Source organism: Schistocerca serialis, chromosome 1 (genome assembly GCF_023864345.2).
Source record: "Schistocerca serialis cubense isolate TAMUIC-IGC-003099 chromosome 1, iqSchSeri2.2, whole genome shotgun sequence".
NCBI classification, from domain to species: Eukaryota; Metazoa; Arthropoda; class Insecta; order Orthoptera; family Acrididae; genus Schistocerca; species Schistocerca serialis.
Window position 1 is genome coordinate 347,494,916 of NC_064638.1, and position 21,699 is coordinate 347,516,614.

The 21,699-nt window shown below is 44.0% G+C and overlaps 1 protein-coding gene across 1 annotated transcript in view; it reads left to right on the forward strand.

Annotated features, from left to right (window-relative positions):
* Positions 1–6,991: 6,991 nt before the first annotated feature.
* The window catches only part of LOC126471978 (fatty acyl-CoA hydrolase precursor, medium chain-like), an 88,220-nt gene continuing 73,512 nt past the window's right edge, over positions 6,992–21,699 (forward strand). Inside the window, exons 1-2 of the mRNA XM_050099906.1 lie at positions 6,992–7,045; positions 12,256–12,393. Of these exons, the coding sequence (XP_049955863.1) occupies positions 6,992–7,045; positions 12,256–12,393 (192 nt within the window). The remainder of the gene's footprint in view (positions 7,046–12,255; positions 12,394–21,699) is intronic.

The window sequence follows — 21,699 nt, forward strand, 5'->3', positions numbered from 1 at the left end:
ATAGCTTCTCGGACTTACTGTTTTTGATTGTTACTTCGCTGTATGCACATGAATTTCCTGTAACAATGTAGTTTGCGTCCCTGTGGGCGGCTGACCGAATAGATATTTAAGAGCGGTAAATTAAGCAATTTTTCTTCGTGGATACCCACAGTCATATAGAACAATTTCTATGTATTTTCCGCCATTTGAATGTGAGTTACTGTTAATTTATTTCTTACAGTAATGAATTCGATGTTATAGCCCTTCTCAAATACAAGTTCAAATACCTGGTGAGTAACAGATATATGTTACTTCAATGAAGACATGTCATTCAGGCATATTGTACATTTTTGTGACATTTCGAATTGTATTTGAGAGTGGTTAGAAGGCCGAAGGGTTGGTTGTGTGGGATAATGTATGGTAATATAGAGTCAAATGCCAGAATTTCTTTTCAGAAAAGTAATTTAAGTATTGTACCCTTCGCTGTCCTACTTGTATCCTGGTTTTCATTGTAGCAAACGTCATTGCGCGACATATTACAACGAAGCTACTGCAAGGCATTACAGTTTTCCACGCGATGTTAAAACTTCACAGAGAGGTGCACCTGGTTTAATAATAACGGTTATGTCTGAGCTCTGCGTGTTTCTTAGAATTTGTACGGTACCTATTATGACGATTCGCGAAATCAAATATTTCAGTTTCCTTGTGCAAAATGTTTTCGGTTTGGTAGTGGAGAAATTAGACGTAGCATGGACTCAACAAGTCGTTGTAAGTCCCCTGCACAAGCATTGAGCCATGCTGCCTCCATAGCCGTCCGTAAGTGCGAAAATGTTGTCGGGACAGGATTTTGTGCAGAACTCACCTCCCGATTACGTCGCATAATTGTTCGATGGGATTCATATCGAGTGGTCTGGGTGGCCAAATCATTCGCTGGAACTGTTCTTCAAACCAGCTGCGAAGAGTTGTTGTCCAGTGACATGGCGGGCTTTCGTCCATATAAATTCCGTCTATGAATGGCTGCAGATGGTATCCAAAGAGCCGAAAGAAACCATTTCCCATCAATTATAGGTTCAATTGGACCAGGCGACTCACTCAGTTCAATACAGCTCACACTATTATGGAGCCACCAGCAGCTTGCGCTGTACCTTGTTAACAATTTGGGTACGTGTCTTCGTGGGTTCTGCGTCACGCTCGAACCCTACCATCAGCTCCTACCAACTGGACTCGACTGACCAGGTCACGGATTTCCAGTCGTTCAAATGGTTCAAATGGCTCGGAGCACTATGGGACTTAACATCTATGGTTATCAATCCCCTAGAACTTAGAACTACTTAAACTTGACTAACCTAAGAACATCACACAACACCCAGTCATCACGTTTCCAGTCGTCTACAGCCGATCCGATTTGGTCGCGAGGGTTTGAGAGGCGCTGCAGGTGATGTCACGCCGTTGGCAAAAGCACTGTCGCCCCTCATCTGCTGCCATGGCACATCGCCGCACTGTCCTGACGGGTACATTCTTCCTGTAATACATTGATTTCTGCTGTTATTTCAGGCAGTGATGCTTGTCTCTCATAGCAGGAAACTCTACGCAAACGTCGCTGCTCCCGGTCGTTAAGTGAAGGCCCTCGACCACTGCGTTGTCCGTGGTGAGGGGTAATGCCTGAAATCTGATATTCTCGGTACACACGTGACACTGTGGGTCCCGGAATACTGAATGTCCAAACGATTTCAAATATGGAATGTCCCATGCGTCTTGCTCCAACTGTGATTCGCCATTCAGAGTCTATTAACTCCCGTCGTGCGACCACAATCACGTCGGAAACATTTTCACATCAATCAGCTGACTATAGATAACAACTCCCCCAATGCATAGCCTTGTTATACCTTGTATAAGCAATTACCGCCATTCGTGTACGTGAGGATCGGCATCAAATGGTTCAAATGGCTCTAAGCACTAAGGGACTTAACATCTGAGATCATCAGTCCCCTATATTTAGAACTACTTCAACCTGACTACCCTAAGGACATCACACACATCCATGCCCGAGGCAGGATTCGAACCGCAACCGTAGCAGCAGCGCGCTCCCGGACTGAAGCACCTAGAACGCCTCGGTCACAGCGGCCGGCGCATCTGTATCCCATGATTTTCGTCACCTCAGCGTATGTTAGAAGAAAGTTCGCTAGAAATATGTGAAGCAATAGTAGACCTATGAGTGACCCTTGTATAAGCGTATAAGCGATTTCTCACCAGATAGAAAAATCTCCATCACTTAATTTGGTTGAACTATTAAGTACAGTTTCCTCCATTCAGCATTTTTCCCGCAGTTGCATAACGTCTGTAAAGAGTATGAAATTTCAGTTTCTATTAAGATTTGCTGAAATAATGTGAGACGAGTAGAGCTCTTGGTATTCGGTATGCACCCGTCGAGCAGGTATCATGTGATCATCAAACAGGCTCACCGGATGGAGACAAATTGCGGACGCTGGCTGCTCTGACAAGAACGGCCCACGCCGCTTGGCGGCACTGTACGGCACGCGCTGTGTCGCTGTAAATCCACATTAGAGGCACGCGTGTGACGGCCGGCGCGCCGTGCGCGTCGTTCGTTGTTAGCGCAGCTCGTCTGCTGCCCGGCCGCGGCCAATTTGTTGTCGCCAGAGCTGTCGCGTCACCTGCTGTAGATTTATGCAAGGGCTGACTCGCAGAGAAACCGCAACGCCCTTCTGCGCGTTTTCTGTGTACGTATGGCTACTTTCGCTACATTCTGTTTGGAAGTTTCATCTTACACCGAATATAAGATCTTCGAATGTTTGAGCGACATAAATAGCGGGGAACAGTCTATGGCCCCCCCTTCTTATAACTTTTCATACATAGGTGTTCAAGTATCCCCTATCTCTGGATTTTATGCAACCCGCATCGCCTTGAGATACTGGATTTTCATATTGTCTCGCTCGTTACACTTAAATATTAGTCCTACAGCGAAAACGAATATAACCTTTTTGTATGAAATTTGATGTAGTTAATAAATTTTGTATTGGGATACGTTTTCGCTAGAGGAATAGTTTTCGAATTATTCCAAAAACATTTACAAACCAACCCCCCAAGGCGTTTTTCTTGAACAACTCGAAAACCGTGGCTTCCAGCGAAAACGTATCACAGTACAAAACTGAACTACATTACATTTCTTACAAAAGGTCTTGTTAATGTTTTCTGTGGGTTTAATAGTTTTCGCTTGGGGGGGGGGGGGGGGGGGGAGAGAATACGAAAATTGGTGCGGTTTCGCTAGAAGAGTAGTTTTAGAATTATTCTATAAAAACATACAAAAGTGACCTTCGGAAAAGTTTTTCTTGAATAACCCGAAAACCATGGCCTTCATCGAAAACGTATCCAGCACAAAATTTAACTACGCTAAATTTCCTTAAAAAAAAAAAAAAAAAAAAAAAAAAAAAAAAAAAAAAAAAAAAAAAAAAACAGTCCCGTTTTTTTTTTGTTTTTTTTTTTTTTTTTTTTTTTTTGTAGAATAAATAGTTTGCTTGTAAGGAGCGAAATAATATGAGAATTGTGTGCGTGGTTTTCGAAGGCGTTGCATATTGCATAAGATCAGTAGACAGACAAAGCTGAATCAGCCTTCCTAAGTTGTATACTCTTATTTTACTAACTATTGACCATTATCATGCCAGTAAAGTACTATTTTGACAGTCAGACTCAATGTTACTTGGTTTCCTTAGGAGCACACTGTAATTAAGATACAAAACAATGCGGATTGTAAGTAATTTCTTCTAGGTCGTTTGTAACTGCAGTTAAGAGCTGCAGTGAGAAATAATTATAGTCCTTAATCCGATATGGACATATTTTCTTTGAGCGAGGAAATCGAAATCAAAATTTCAGTTACTAATTAACGTTGTTCATTAACTATTTCATGGTAAACCTATTGGATCGACATTCGTTCTTAATTATGCACTTAAGCGTGGGACATTAATTAGCACAAAGTCACTGTCACGAAAACATTGTAGCTGGTTCAGAGTAACGCAATGTCTATAGAAACCATGGAACTTAATCTGGAGCCAATCTTTCCTTACATAGGTGTCCCAAAGTCAAGGAAAATAATATACACTTACTACACTTAACAAACAATGGATTGCTAAAAACAGTTTGATCATTTAGCGTATATATTTGTTGAACATAACTGCGTTAATAAAATTACATTTACATTAATGGTTAAATTGTCAGTGTATACAATTTCAATTAAAGCGTTATACAGTAGTTAAATTTGGAAACTTTTGTAGCCAGACTCAAATTGTAAATAATTTTTTCGGATATCTCAAACTGATTACAGTCTTTTTTAAGGAAATATGACAGACTTTCGTTCTAATTATGACGCAAAGGTACATTTTAGGGTTCAGTCTAGGAATCTGTCGTGGTTGTTACGATTTGGGTCAACAAAAGTCTCTATGCACAAGTAAATAAAACTTAATTCTGGCCAATGTGTTTTAAAATGCAGAAACAAACAGTAAATTCCCTAGAGGGGACGAGCTGCGTCATCGTAGTCGAACATTATGTGGTTTTAACCGCAGTGTATACATGGCTTATAAATGGCTCCTCTGGTATTGAAAAAATCCCATGGAGGAATGTTTAAGTAATGCATGTCTTTAACAGTGGATTCAGCGATCATTCGACTCAATAATTTCTTGTCCGAACATCTGCTAGTTCTGACTTTGTCCTCCGTTGGCACGCTCCCTCACGCCTCCTCGTTTTCCATTGGCGCGCTTTTGGCTTCACATCATAGAGACACTTCCCGCAACCTTTTCCTACCCTATCGTTACTATTTTGACTGCGGACCGTGTACAAGGACCAGTAAACCTTACAATACTTTCATATTTTCGCAGATTACGTATACAGAAATGTTTAATACTCGTAACATAATCGGAAATAAATATTAACACCGGCCGAAGTGGCCGAGGGGTTCTAGGTGCTTCAGTCTGGAACCGCGCGGCCGCTACGGTCGCAGGTTCGAATCCTGCCTCTGGCATGGATGTGTGTGATGTCCTTAGGTTAGTTAGGTTTAAGTAGTTCTACGTTCTAGGGGACTGATGACCTCAGAAGTTAAGTCCCATAGTGCTCAGAGCCATTTGAACCATTTTTTTTAAACATTAACACACTACCTGAGATAAAAGGGAAGCACTCAGAAGACATCCTCGGTTGTTAGTGTGACTTCGTGCGTATACGTACCACCGGGGGTATGTAGATTATTATAGCTACAATTTTGTGCGACAGGTAGAGCGGCCACCAAAGTGCATTATCATGTCAGTATCTAGTGTTTTTACCAGAGCTCGTGCGGGATGTAACAAGCGTAAACAGCGTCACGTGTTGTGTTGTCGCTGTGAAAGACACAGAGATACCACGCACTCGTGTCGGACAGCTTTATCAGGACCTGAGAGATCGTATGTGGCTCATTGTGGTGTCTACATTTGGCCAGCACATCGAATCTTGCAAAAAAATGGTTCAAATGGCTCTGAGCACTATGGGACTCAACTGCTGAGGTCATTAGTCCCCTAGAACTTAGAACTAGTTAAACCTAACTAACCTAAGGACATCACAAACATCCATGCCCGAGGCAGGATTCGAACCTGCGACCGTAGCGGTGAATCTTGCAACGTGAAGCAGCTGTCGTCAAGATAAGGACGACAACGTCTGACTATCACGAGGGAGGACCGTTGTATAATGCACCAAGAACACTGTAACTCCTGCTCGTCCGCATCTGCCATCCTAGAACACGTAGTGACCGCCACGTAACATTTTGCGTCATCACACTGAATCAGTGCGAAACTAGCAACCGCCGGACTAGGGATTTCGCGTCCCAAGCGTAGCTTGCCGTTAACATCACAACACAAACGGAGAAGCGTGGTTCAAATGGCTCTAAGCACTATGGACTTAACATCTGAGGTCATCAGTCTCCTAGACTTAGAACTACTTAAACCTAACTAACCTAAGGACAACACACACATTAATGACCGAGGCAGGATTCGAACCTGCGACCGTAGCGGTCGCACGGCTCCAGACTGAAGTGCCTAGAAGCGCTCGGTCACAGCGGCCGGCGGAGCAGCATGGACTGTAGATGAATGGTAGTGCATTCTACTCAGAGATGCATTGTGGTTCTGCAGCACCACGAATGACGTTCGTTGGCGTGTGTCGCAGCGACCGGCAGAGTGGTCCATTCTTACAATGTTTTAAAGAGGCACAGTGTTGTTACTCCTGAACTCATGGTGTGAGGAGCCATCAGGTATGACTTTAGGACACGACTGGTAGTGATAGACGACACAACGATGCGTGACGGGCTCCCTCATGTTACCTACTATACAACAGTATAGTGGTGTCATTTTTCAACACGACAATGCTCGTCCACGCGTGGCACGCTTCTACATGAAATGTGTGAGTAATGTAGAGATACTCGCTTTTGTGAACAAGATGTCAAAATAGTTCTCTCATAGAACGTGTCTGGGACCAACCCGGACGTCAACTCCGTCTCAGTCACAGCATCCATCATATCAAGACCCAGTTACTACAATTGTAGGCTATCTTAGTCAGGAGGGGCTAAAACGACTGTGTGAAACAATATTCGAGACGTTCAAGGCTAGAGGGGGTGCGACGTTATACTCACGTGGGCTCATACCACCATTTTCTTTGTAAATTTGACTCAACTCTTACATTATTTATAAGCCACTGTAAAATGTAGGTCATGACTCCTTCCTACCGAAATAATTGTCACGTAAAGTTTCAGCGATTGGAGTTCATTACTGTATTATTAAGTTCTGTTGGAAAGCATCAGACTGCTGATAACTGTCTCTTATCTCCCGATTTGACGATAACGCCAAGCGCGAGTGTCTGATTATCTTGACTGGTATTAACACTTGACTAGATTTTGAAGCACTGCTTTCTGACGATGATAATGCAGATATCGTCCACAAACACTCAGTCGACATTCTGGCGTCTAAGAGAGCACTGTCGTTACGCAATGTGGTGTGCTGCCTACGTAGTAGCTATAGGCCTCGTCCTCTGTACAGCACAGGTAAGTCATTACTGTAGTTGAGAACAATAATTTACCGTGTCACACTGAATTTGGATAAACATCTCATCAATGGGTGAAACCAACTTACTTAATTACGTATAAACTAAGTGAATATGTGATACATAGATAGATATTCAGCGATCACAGGCCCTGCAGACCACGCGCTGCTTCCACAAACTGCCTCCTTCCTTCCTATTTTGTGCCCGGTTCCTCCTGGTGTCTTCAATCCCAGGGCTGCTAGGTCCTTCGCCAGGTCGTACATCCAGCGCTACCTTGGTCGTCGAATGGGGCATTTGGTGTTTGGGTTCGCCGCTAGTGCCATCTTCGCCTGTCTTCCATCTGGTATACGGACTACATGGCCCACCCATTGTATTCTTTTGCTCTTTATCTTCTGTAGGATAGTTGGTTGTCACATCAGAAAGTAGATTTCCTCGTTTTTCCTCCTCCTCCTCCAGTCTCCGTTAACTAAAACTAGTCCCCCATATCTTCCTCGTTACTCTTCTTTCAAATATTAATAGTTTTTTCCCTTTTTCGCTTAGTCATGCTCCATGAATATGTGGTCTCTTAAAACTCGCCTCTGCGACTGAGTTCGCTAAAGCAGTAGCGATCGACAAGCAGATTGGTTCAAATGGCTCTGAGCACTATGGGACTTAACATCTATGGTCATCAGTCCCCTAGAACTTAGAACTACTTAAACCTAACTAACCTAAGGACAGCACACAACACCCAGCCATCACGAGGCAGAGAAAATCCCTGACCCCGCCGGGAATCGAACCCGGGAACCCGGGCGTGGGAAGCGAGAACGCTACCGCACGACCACGAGATGCGGGCGACAAGCAGATTGTTGAAAGACTATAATCGTGCAGGCTGCCTTCCTCTACCACTACACGGCAACCTTCTACGTCGTTTCATACTGTCGCGTACTTGAACAAGAACATGAATACCTGTCTCTGTCAATGAATAAGAGGGCTACCTCTCGACGACAGTACGAAAGGAACCAGAATGTGGATTGCCACATGTTCACTCTCGTTAAAATTAGTGTTCCGCCATTTGCAGTTGCAAACTTTGAGGAAATAATTTATAGTGAATGTTTTCCAGTAAATAACTGTAGTGTGTATGATCGTAAGAGGCAGGTACTTCACAGCAATTCGGTGTCAAGTGACCAGTTTGCAAGTAATTTCCAGCAGTTTAAAATTGTTTAGGCAAAATCTACCATCCAACCGTTGACAGATGCAGACTTGGAAACGTGCTCAAAGAGGCTACAGTGGGAGCATTTTATTCATGGAGAATAAATATAATTAATGCGGTACCGAAAGACTGTATTTCAACTGAACCTACTAATTTTACGGGTACCGCGCTATGCAAGTAAACGATTTGGTCACTTATTGCGGGGTCAGTCTAAGGAAAATACATCGAATAGACGACATATCTCAGGAAATCGTTATCTTCCTTAATATAATAAAGAAAAACAGAATCTCAATTGCTGCTTTATTAATAATGCGTGGATTCTATCTCGCTAGCTTGAACCACTGGGTGCTACGGCGGGACGAAGCCTCGCCGTCGCTTCGAGGTCCCTGGTTTAATACATACAACATACTCACAACGTCTTGTATACTGTCTGGAACTTTATTTGATTTTTATTATTGATCACGGGTTTCGATCTTGCCTGGATATCATCTTCAGATCTCAATGCAGAGAACAATTGTGCACTGGTCTTATTGCTTCTTTTTTACGATAATCCAGTGCCTGGGTTATTCCGAATTACGATACAATGGTTCTTCGTACGAGCATGTATGTCCGAAGGAACAGACACTGCGACGGCTATAACCGTTATGAAATACCTCAAAATAATGTATTCACAGTTGCGAATATTGGCAACCATCAGCGGTATAATGGAATCACGACAATGAAAATCTATGCTGAACCAGGACTCGAACGGATTTCACGCTTATTGCGAGCGCACGATTTACCATTTGGCTACCCGACCGCGAGTCACGGCCCGACCCAAATATCTGTGTGTATGATCGTAAGAGGCAAGTACTTCCAAATATCTGTATTATTCCGAATTACTATCAAATGTAACTGCATCGAAATTCGGAATAACACAGGCGCTACACGCATGTCCAAAGGAACAATATATCGTAATTCGGAATAGTATAGATACAGCACTATTGTAATTATACACCGATGCCGGGCAACCGACTTTCAAGTAGAATGTCTTTTCTGTACGGGAATATACATAGCGGATGTACGAGTACAGTTCGTAGACATTCGGCTGAAGACATATGAAAGTTTGGGTCTAGCCATGATTTGTGCTGGGATACTCGCGTGGGAAAGCATCCTCTCGCGATAAACGGGAAATTCGAGTTCGAGTCCTGGTCTGGCAAAAATTTTCATTCTCTTCATTCCATTATGCAGCTAATGGTTTCCCATGTCCGCAACTGAAAATATATTTCATGTACTTCTTTTCTGTCTTCTTCCAGCAAGAAAGAAATAAATAAATAAATGTTAATACGACCAAAGTGCAGAAGTGCAGTTGTTCCGTGCATTGAGAACCGAAGATGATATGCTGTCAAGATCGATTCCGGTAATCAATAATAAAAAAACAAATAATGATCGAGACGGTAAACAAGATATTGTGTGTGTATTGTATGTACTAAACCGAGGACTTAGAAACGACGGAGAGGCTTCATGCCGCCGTAGCACACAGTGGTTCACAACCCCATAACAGACCACAGCAGTCCACCCACCCCACTGCCGACCCACAAACCCAGAGTTATTGAGAGTGTCGGCCCCCAGTGGACACACCTCCCCAATCCCGTGAACGTCTCATACCAGACGAGTGTAGCCCCAAATGTTTGCGTGGTAGAGTAATTATGGTGTACGCGTACGTGGAGAAAGTGTTCGCGCAGCAATCACCGACATAGTGTAAATGAGGCGGAATAAGGGGAACCAGCCCGCATTCTCTGAGGTATATGGAAAACCGCCTTAAAAACCATCCACAGGATGGCCGGCACACCGGACCTCGACACTAATCCATCGGGCGAATTCGTGTCGGGGACCGGCATGCCTTCCCGCTCGTGAAGAAGCGCGTTAGACCTCGCGGCTAGCCGGGCAGGCACAAAAACAAGATATTGTTGTACAGATCACAGGAGGAACATTAGTTCTATGTGTCTGCACTTTAAGTTACATCCATATTCTCAAATATAAGGGTGTGTCAGCATGCACACGTTTATATAAAACAGCCACTTTCGGCAGCGGTACAGAATATTTCTCCATTTGACAATAGAAACGTACCATGCTACTTTAGTTGTTTGTTCAGTTCGAAAAGAATTTTGGAAAAGGGTAAATTCATTGATATCCGCCAGGAGTGACTACTTCCATTACATTTTTGTGAAATAAAAAACAATAAACATCTGACTGGCTTGAAGCGGCCGGCCACTATTTCTTCTCTTATGCTAATCTCTTTGTCTCAGAAAGGTCTTACATCCGATGTCCTCAGTTATTGACTGTATATATTCCAGTCTGCGTCTCACCTTCCAGTTTTTGCTCTCTACGTTTCCCTCTCGCATTCCCCGAAGTCTTGACGCATATTAAATCATCATATCTCTTCCTCTAGACTTTTTCGCTTATATTTGTTCTCTCGATTCTGCTGTGAGGTCTTTGTTTTCAGCATCCCCTCGTTGCTTCACATCTCGGACGGTTCGGTTTCATTTCCTTCCAGGTTTCCCAAAGCCCATAACTGATTGCCATGAATTTCTGTACTCCTGGAGTCTATTGAAACAAAATTATATTTCAAATTAGAGTCTTTGTTACATACTCGTACATTTCTCTTGGACATGAATGCCCTCGTTCACTGTGCTACACTGCGTCTTACACCATCATCCATCTAGCATTATTTTTTGTTTCCAAGGCAACAGAATTCGTATACATCATCAAATACGTGTTCCCCAACTTTGATGTCATGTTAATAGATAATTTCACTTTTGCTGTGCCTCAGTACTCTATTACATTTTTTGCTTTACGTATAATCCATATTATGAGAACAGTAAACCGTTGCTTTCATTCGACAGATCTTGTAATTCCTCTTCACTTTTTCTGTTCTGCCGGCTGGGGAGGCCGAGCGGTTCTAGCCGCTACAGTCTGGAACCGCGCGACTACTACCGTTGCAGGTTCGAATCCTGCCTCGGGCATGGATGTGTGTGATGTCCTTTGGTTAGTTAGGTTTAAGTAGTTCTAAGTTCTAGAGGACTGATGACCTCAGAAGTTCTGTCCCATAGTGCTCAGAGCCATTTAAACCATTTTTTTCTGTTTTACACGTTCTCTCCCCCCCTCCCCCTCTCCCGTTCTCCCTATATAAATTCTCAATAAGGCAACTGTTCGAAAAATGACAGGCTAAGATAGGGAGTCCCTTTTGAAGAAATAACTGTTGTAACGTCTAGTAAGATTAGAAATTCATCCGAGACGTTAATGAGTCCATTCAATATCTAACATCAAAGGCGAGTCCTCGTTTAAGGTAAGTAAAGTAGAGCCGAACAATAATTATACTCTAACATATATCGCAAAAAATGGGAAACCTGGGCCACTGTTTCTCTAACGAGATACCCTTCCAAACAACTCAAACTCAGCCCCAATGGACCAATCAACTTTAATTAACTACTCTAGCCCGTGAATGTCAAGTAAACGTTCCTAAGTTGGCAACGAAACATTCCAGGTCGTTGAAGGTATAGAAACGTTTATATTACATATTTGCTACCTATCTGTTATGGGCACGTGAACATGAGTACTATAGATTCATTTCATCCTTTCATATGCTCGGTTTTACTTACCACATGGGATGCAGCTACGTTGACTCAGGGTGTTCATCTGTGAGAAGAGCAGTGGGTGCTATTATTTTGAGGCTGTGCGTAAAATGCTGCTGCACTAATGTGACCAATGGTCTGTTAATGAGCCGCAGAGAGTTTCAAACTGAGACAGCGCACAAATGATACGATTTTCGTGTTATAGTTAAAGAACAGTTATTGTATTGGATTTGAATAGATGTTACCTATTTCACTGCTCAGATGAAGTATAGCAGGCACGGTAATTCGATTGACCGGTGGAAGCGAAACAGTGTATGGCACATCTGCAACTAGCCTATACAATAAATGACTGATTTGGTTTGCCACAAGAGTGAGATCCCTCACACACCTTTCCCTGTGTCTCTGCAGGAGGCCGACTACGCCACTGTGCGGGTGTCTGGAGGTCTGGTGCGGGGCTACAGGACGACCAGCGTCCGCGGCACGCCCTACTGGAACTTCCAGGGCCTGCCCTACGCTGCTCCGCCAGTGGGGCCATTGCGATTTGCGGTGAGTTCCTCAACTAGAAGGAAACGGGTTCCTTTCGTTGTCTCCCCGAGATATTTTTTGTTCCAGTCTACATACAAATTCATGCTGTTTAACTTTTATTCTTCATTTTCCGCCTTGCTTTCTTCGTCCTCTGGTGGGAAAAACCAGGTACTATGAAATAACAAACCTACTCATTTCTAAAAAACCAAATCGTATGGGCAACAGCACGTGTTTCCAATAACTTCTTCATCCGGATTCCTGGTGTATAACTGCTGTTTGCCTTTAGATGAACAGAACCGACCCGCAACTGCTACTCTAGTTAATTCCAAATACGATCGTTCGAATCGGCGTTGGAGCATCATGCCGATAAGAAGTGCACAGCTATATGATTTTCTTTGCACGGCAATGTAACGAACTTCGATTTACGAACAAGAACGTTATCGCCCTTATAACAAGAATATAGAAGTCCAGTTTGTTGTCACAGAGTGAGATGGTTGCCAGAGTGTCAAGATGTAATATCTATATTCACTTTGGCATCGACAAAATGTAGGGGCTACGAAGAAAACAGGAAAATCAGATCGTCACAACATCTCCATCGATCGAATCACCGTAATACATTTATGTAAATACCGTTCGCTATATTATCGCTAATTCTACCACTATCCATCTGATGAAGACATGTTGAGCAACTAAACGCCCCCTAAATCTTCTCCGATTGCCGTACGGACCAGTGACATTTCGTCTTTAGTTCCCAACGTCGGGATGCATTCCTGCTTTCGAACAATAGCCTATAAGAGACATTGGGTCGAGAAAACCGATTCCCAGAGTTCTGTCACCGACCTGTGTATCAGAACAGCAACAGAATTCCTGAAGAGTATTTAACAGGGATGACGGTTGAGTTGTTCCAATAGTGACGTATAGATCTTAGCGATCCCTATTAGATAAATGCTTAAGGTTGGCGGAGAGATGGTTGGATTTAAAGTCTTCAGATCTGTGTACACTGCGCAATACAAATAAAGTGTGAGCCGGCCGCGGTGGTCTAGCGGTTCTAGGCGCTCAGTCCGGAGCCGCGCGACTGCTACGGTCGCAGGATCGAATCCTGTCTCGGGCATGGATGTGTGTGATGTCCTTAGGTTAGTTAGGTTTAATTAGTTCTAAGTTCTAGGGGACTGATGACCATAGATGTTGAGTCCCGTAGTGCTCAGAGCCATTTGAACAAATAAAGTGTCACTCTCTGGAAATCCCGTAACTGTCTCCCATTGCAACGTAGAAATTTGAAATTTGACTCAAGGTGTCTACAAACTTCCTGTATAAAAGTCAAAACACAGGTGAGGTGGGTTAATGATATTACATTGACACCAAATTTCACCGCAATTCTGCTCAGTGTTATGTCACGCGACGGAAACGTCGTCAGACACTCTTACCTACATTTTATCTGTCCTGTTGCTAATCGCACTACGAATCTTAGTTTCCGACAGCGAAATGTGTGAGAAGGGGTCGTTGCATTGGTGCTATTTATGCCACCTCCTGAGGCCTTTTCATGTCGATTGCCAGCGGTGATGTGCCTGAAATATTTTTTTTTTTTTCGGCCACCCATAACGAAACAGCGTGCTTTCAACTCTGGGTGTCGCAATTCTGACCTCCATCGCAGAGACGTCAAAAGAGCTGTTGAAAACTGGCTATGAACGAGTGTGACGACGATCCCATCGTGTGACATGAACACAGGCGGCGTTAGGCGGAATTGTGGTGTAACTTGGTGTCAATGTGATGCCATTAAACCACCTAACACCTCACATGAACTTCTCAGGTCTGCCCCTTTTTTTCTCGCATGTGTCGACACCTTTCAGTTTGGAGCGTAGCTGCGCCCGATGGAGACGTCGCAGGGCGCCATACTTTTTCATAGTTGCAAACAAAGGTTATAGGTACATTGAGTCAAATTTCAAACTTTTCCGTCGTAATTTGAGACAATTAAGGGTGTTCGAAAAGTGACCCTTTAACAGTGTTGTACTGTGTAATTGTGTAAGTAACAATTCATTTCAGTATCGAACTACGTATCAGAATATGGTAGATGTGTAGTATCCGTTCCTTCTTACCCACATGGTACTATGCGTCAGAAAACTGTCTTCTGTAGTTCCTTGTGGATAGAATGACCTGTTTAAGGAACTTCATTGATCTGAAAATGACCATATTTGAGCGAAAGTTATCAGGTTGTAAAAAGGAATATGTAAGTTTTAAGGTAAAGTAAATGGTAGAAGTTTGGAAAAGCTTTTTATGCCTCCATTATCCGCTTAATAGCAGGCGATTTTTCTTTGTTTCATGTCTCTTCTACGACGTTTTTTGTCGCCAAACTGTAACTTTAACATTTCAAAGATGGGCTTCGTTCATCCATGATATTTTATTGTCAGTTCACCACTTCTTTCATATTACTGGCACTTTATCATACAAGTAGATAAGACTCGAGCACTGAATGAAGTAAGAGTGTAATTGTGCAGTCACTGATATTAATTCAAAGACCGGTTGAAATTTGCCTTCGCCAGGGATTTTCAACGTATGGTAAAAATCCTATTTTTAGATAAAAGTTAACAGATTAAATGGCATTAATAATTACAGATACATGTATGTGATCTCCAGTATGTGCTCTAAAGAAAAACTGGCGAAAATAGATTTTCTGAACAATTTTCTTTTTACAAACATAATGGAGGATCCAAGTCTACCAGTGCCAGTCACTTACAGTAACCACCCAGAATCGTACTTGGCCTCCATCTATCCGTTCACCACTAACATTCACTGGCGACGCTCGTGTTGCGTAATTATTGTTCATTGTTGCTGCAACTACCTCCACAGAATAAGAGAAACAACGCACCAAGCAGCTGTACACTAATCTTTGGGCAAACTGCAAGTTCCAGAAAGATTGCCCCTTATGAACTGAACGATTACTTTTGTATAAACAGTAAGGTCATTGTTACACCCAAATCACCCAACAAAAAAACGGTCAAATGCAGTTACTTATTTCAGACACTGACGCCAGAAGCTGCACTTTCACATCTGGGGGTTTCCAAATTGAGCAAAGTAATCAATCTCCAGGAAATGACTATGTCAATCACTGACATTTTATTTTATGTATATCGTCCTACTGTGACACCAGTTCATATGTGGAATCAGTGAATCTACGGGACTTACGGGGTGACGAGAGTTCACTGGACCACGCAATGTTCCCACTGCATACAACAAACATCTCCTTGTTCGCGAGCTCATTGTAGACTCTACAGTTTTTCCCACACTGTTAAGTGGGTGCTGCAGCGGTTATCGAACTGTGTGTTGCGCTGGTTCGACACCACTTGTAAAGGGTACTTTTATGAGGGAGCCTCGCTGCCCGCACATCACATGTCGCTACTCGCCAGAAGCCATGATACAGTTATGCCGCAACTTTGCTGCTTGCTGCTTGCTGCTCACTGGCGGCAGTTAACCTAAAGCTGTTCACACAGTGCTACAACACAGGACTCGTGGACTGACCTTGAAGAAGCCAGCCATGGTTCAACTTTCAAAACATGCGGCTATGGTCATGGTGCGCAACATGAACCGAGTTGGTATCATTGCATAGAGAGGATCGTAGTGAGCAGCTGGGTGAAAAGGTTAAGTAAGCCGGAAACACTCAGTGAGATTGTTTCGTCAGTGCAGCAAGTAGTAAGGCGCTAGCATAAACACACCCTTAGTGACTGAAACAGAAACCACAAATAATCTAATGGTATCACTGCATTGCTCAGTGGCTAAAAGTAGCGGTTCCAGATGAGTCCTATTACATCTGTTACGCTACCTCGATGACAAACTCTGACAGCCCACACCAAAACGATAAGCGCCATGTATGATGAACTGGGACGCCACTGTGTACTGCTACGTTGCAATGAATATGAAATGAACACCCATATTCGTCGTACGAGTATGAAATCTAAAAGGAAATCTCTACATCAGTATACTTTTGAAGCTGAAACATTAGCTCTCCTCAGACAACTCCATACTTCAAATTTCGAAGCTCTCCTCAGACAACTCCATACTTCAAATTTCGTTTGTATGCAGCTGGGTATAGGTGAAAAACTTTGTTAGAAGAACAGTGGGCATCAAATCTGTCTTGACAGCTATCACATTTCGAACTGTTACTATTGTAAGGAAAAACTCATTCGAGTGGACAGATCATCATTTGAGAGCGGAGCGTAATTTTCAGAGGCACTGATCCACTGGTACCACGAGACTAGAGAGGCCTCTACTTACACTATGTGATCAAAAGTATCCGGACACCTGGATGAAAATGACTTACAAGTTCGTGCCGCCATCTATTGGTAAAGCTGGAATTCAATATGGTGTTGGCCCACCCTCAGCCTTCATGACAGCTTCCGCTTTCGCAGGCCACTTCAATCTGATGCTTCAAGCTTTCTTGGGGAATGGCAGACCGTTATTCACGGGGTGCTGCACTGAAGAGAGGTATTGGCGTCGGTCGGTAAGGTCTGGTGCGAAGTCAGCGTTCTAGAACCCAAAGGTGTTCTATAGGATTCAGGTCAGGACTCTGTGCAGGTCAGTCCATTACAGGTATGTTCTTGACGTGTAACCACTCTGCCACAGGCCGTGTGTTATGAACAGGTGCTCGATCGTGTTGAAAGATGCAATCGCCATCCCCAAATTTCTCTTCCACAGTGGGAAGCAAGAAGGGGCTTAAAACATCAATGTATACCTGTGCTGTGATAGTGTTATGCAAAACAACCAGGAGTGCAAGCCCCTCCATAAAAAAACACAACCACACCATAACACCACCCACTCCGAATTTTACTGTTGGCAATACACACGCTGGCAGCTGTTCGTTCACCGGGCGTTCGCCGTACGCGCACCCCGCCATCGGATCGCCACATTGTGTCCCGTGATTCTTCGCTCCACACAACGTTTTTCCACTGTATAATCGTCCAATGTTTACGCTCCTTACACCTAGAGAGGCGTCGTTTGGCATCTACCAGCGTGATGTGTGGCTTATGAACAGCCGCTCGACCACGAAATCCAAGTTTTCTCACCTCCCGCTAAGTGTCATAGTACTTGCAGTGGATCCTGATGCAGTTTAGAATTCTTGTGTGATGGTCTGGATAGATCTCTGCCTATTACACATTACAACCCTCTTCAACTGTCGGCGGTCTCTCTCAGTCAACAGACGAGGTCGGCCAGTATGCTTTTGTGCCGTACGTGTCCCTTCACGAATCCAGTATCACATAGGAAATAGTGGACTTAGGGATGTTTAGGAGTGTGGAAATGTCGCGTACAGACGTATAACACAAGTGACACCCAATCACCTGACCTTGTTCGAAGTCCGTGAGTTCTGCGGAGCGCTACATTCTGCTCTCTCACGATGTCTAATGACTACTGAAGTCGCTGATACGGAGTACCCGGTAGTAGGTGCCAGCAAACTGCACCTAATATGAAAAAATGTTTGTTTTTCGGTTTGTCCTGATACTTTTGATCACATGATATATATCTCTGAGCACCGTCGGTAGGTCAGGCATTCCGAGATCCGTTCAGGACACTTCATCGATAGTAATCAAACCTCCGAACCTTGTCATTTCATGGTAATACAAACCTCTGAAACTGAAATGAACGGAAAGCCTATCAATCATGATTAGGAATATCGCCTTAAGAAACCCTGGGATCCTACTACTGATCTGCTTAAGAAGTAGCGGGAACCTAGGCGTGAGCACGAACATGGAAATACAGAAGAGAAACAACGAGATAGACGGGGTAGTGCGGGAAGAGTCCATCAGCATTCGTCATGTTATCAGCTTGTTCCGTAGTCGAAACGTTGTGCATCTGCGACACAACAATACGAACTTTCGTTCGTAAAAACGGAAGAGTGGTGCCGAAGCACTAGGTTTTAAAAATTGGTGTGAAAGACTACACCAGCCATACTCTCTTAAAATAGAGATAAAGTAGATACACAAATTAGTGTCATATTGGCAATTGGAGAAATGAATGCGTGGCGCATAGCGAATTCTTTCATCAGAACTAATTAATTAAAGATGCCTTATCCTTGTATTATCGATTTGCAATAACAAATTAATCGCAATAATTGTAACTTAACAGTACTGCTAGTCACCTCACGTAACTGTCCCACCTTTTTACTTCCGACCCATTAAGTTCAACATCGGTGGCACATTTCTTTAATTCTACAGTTGCGACAAAACGTTTTGGCCGTTATGCCGTCAATCTGGCATCTGGGGCGTTCGCTGCTTTCGCCACTCTACGGCCATGGCTTTCCAACCGCTGGAAGTACTTGCGTTTGGCTTGTAAAAGGTAACAGGCGGGGGTTGTTCATCAAAGACACCCCCTCGCTTGAGTTGTTGTCCAGAGCAGGTGGTGGAAGAGCTGCTCAAAACAAAAATTTGAATAGCGAAGCTATGAAGTCCCAGTCGCTCTTAGTCCGTCTCAATCGATGCCGCCGCACCATCTTGTAATCAGATTTCCCATAAGGTAACTTCCAATACGTTCTCACTGCTAAAGGCATCAACACAAAACTTTATTCGTTTTTCTCTTATAAATAGACTTCATAATGTGTTTCATAACGGTGGCAGGAAAGCGATACCTTACCCCTTTCAGTCTTTTCAAGTCACAGTAAATGGAGAATCCACCATCAGGAAATTACAGAACACGGACCCCTCCTGCAAACGGGGAGACATATCTGAACTGCTTGTGCAAAGGGATGAATTATACAGAGTGACGAAAAATTGCTGCCCTCCGACGTCGGCAAGTGATTCCTCACCTCGATTCAAGGCAAAAGTTTGCCCAGCAAAATCACATCGGGCGCACTTTGAATACTACGTACGAAAACAGGGAGCTGGGAACACTGTCAGATTGTGTAATGCATCGGAATCTACAGGGGAACGTGTATCACCCAGCACTGCCGTATCAGCATCGTAGCTCACTGTGTAAACTGGTGAGACATCAAATCCATGTCCACCATGGAGCTGGGGTTGGAATCCAAGTCAGGTTCCCTTTCTAATTCTTTGGACGTTTCTTCCCCATTTCACGTCCTGTGTAAGCAGGACATCATTTCGGAACGTAAGAGTACCCTATCACATGATAGTGGTATTCATTAAAATACACCGAGCGAGGTGGCGCAGTGGTTATCACACTGGACTCGCATTCGGGAGGACGACGGTTCAATCCCGTCTCCGGCCATCCTGATTTAGGTTTTCCGTGATTTCCCTAAATCGTTTCAGGCAAATGCCGGGATGGTTCCTTTGAAAGGGCACGGCCGATTTCCTTCCCAATCCTTCCCTAACCCGAGCTTGCGCTCCGTCTCTAATGACCTCGTTGTCGACGGGACGTTAAACACTAACCACCATCACCACCACCATTAAAATACATGCATTTGTCTACTAATGGCGCTGTGCACAACCATAATTGCTCCTATCAAGTTCATTTAGGGCGGCTTCCCGATGGTGTGCACAAACGATGAATAAACCGATATTCGTTTGGTACTGGGTGCATCCGACAGTCAAGCTACTGTTGGTGCTCGTGCATATACTGCCACGGTACTCTCAAATGCACACCCAGATATGAATATTTTTCGTCGCCTGTGAGAAGTATCTGAGTTCTCCTACACCTTATGTATCTTCTGCCTAAGGGGAGCAGCCTTTCGCTCTATCCGTCACCTTAAAAAGGCGCAGCGTTGTCACAGTTTCATTCGTTGAGCATCATTTCGCCCAAGTAGCATCATAAGGAAGCTATTACAGACGACTATCGAGACATGGTTTATGTGGCAACAGTGTACATAATTCACTAAGCTGTCACCTTCACAGCTCGCTCAGCGATGGAATTCTTGAGGCTACTACTCCGTTACACTATTGTGCTACCTGAAAAATCAACAAGCGGGTGCTTGCACGAATAAACTATTCGACCAAAGGGTTCTAAGTTTAAGTGATTTTTGACGGTTTCTGCTCACTGTGTCGATACGAGATGCAGGTGGCGTGGATGCAGTACGTAATTTACTAATTTACTTGCCCCTCCAGCTAGTCCTTTTGCTGCTATGATTTTCCAGTTTGTACGATCCGCTGTAATTTTCTTTGTGTGTGTGTGTGTGTGTGTGTGTGTGTGTGTGTGTGTGAGAGGTTGGGATACAGCATCACCGGTGGATCACGGTCTTACTGACTTGGTTGATCGTAAAATGTTCTATTCTACAATTGTATCATTCCAAAGACATCACAGGAATGCATATTGAAGGTGTGGCAATGCGACTTGAAGTCCTATACCACCCTCCGACATTGCAAGTTCAAGCGGCAGGCAATCGGTAACATAACCCACAGTGGTGGTTTACGATGGTCGACACCTTTCGAGTGGTAAGTTCACCACTGACGATTCATTAGAGGTCGTAACGGGTCTATCGTTAACCATGGTCAGAATCGGATTCCTCAAGGATGGTGAGAGGAACAGGGTGGCGGTGCCAGTGCTGTGGACCTGTGGTGCCAATGATTTTTGAGCCAGCGACCGTGTCACATTAGGCTTCCACTGTGGTATAGAGACACCTTGACTTCTCTCGCATGGATGGCTTCAAAGTGACCATGCCCGTTTCCTCATGGGTGGTAACTACCGTCGTGAGAGGAGGGGAATGTAGGTGACCGAAGGATGGACAACCATCTGGTGCAGCTGGAGGTTGGTGTCAGGGTTCAGTTCCCTGCTGGCTAACACTGGGTACAATGCTTTTATCAGCTTGTGTCATTTTTGGGCGACGTATTCTGCATGTTAATGGAAGAACAGTTTTCTTATCCATCTCGACACGTAGATATTTGGTATCAGAGGACCATTGGACCTGGACGCCTGTGATAGTGATTTTGTGGCGGAGCATGGGACGCCGTTTAGTGAAGCAGACTGCTGTAGTTTTGGCGGCATTGAGGGCAATCTTGTTTGAACGACGCCAGGTAACTGACGGGTCCACCTGCCTCTGAAGACAAGCAATAAGCTGGTCTGTGTTGAGACTGGTGGTATAGAGCGCCGTATCATCGATGTATTGCGCCCAGTGGCGATGTGGGTGGACTGGCATATCGTTAACATAAATGTTAAAGGGGATGGGAGACAACACAGAGCGTTGACCTTGCTGAGCAACCAAGAAAGTCCTATTGTGGAGGAAATTATCCACGATCTTCACATAGATGGCGGGGATGGTCGTCTGTGTCAGCATTATGTACTCAAGATTGTCCTGCCAAATATTGTCATATGCGTTTTGCAGATCCAGGAAAACTGTTGACGTCAACATGATCGACTTAAAGCCATTGGTGCCATGTTCTGTGATCCTGAGGACTT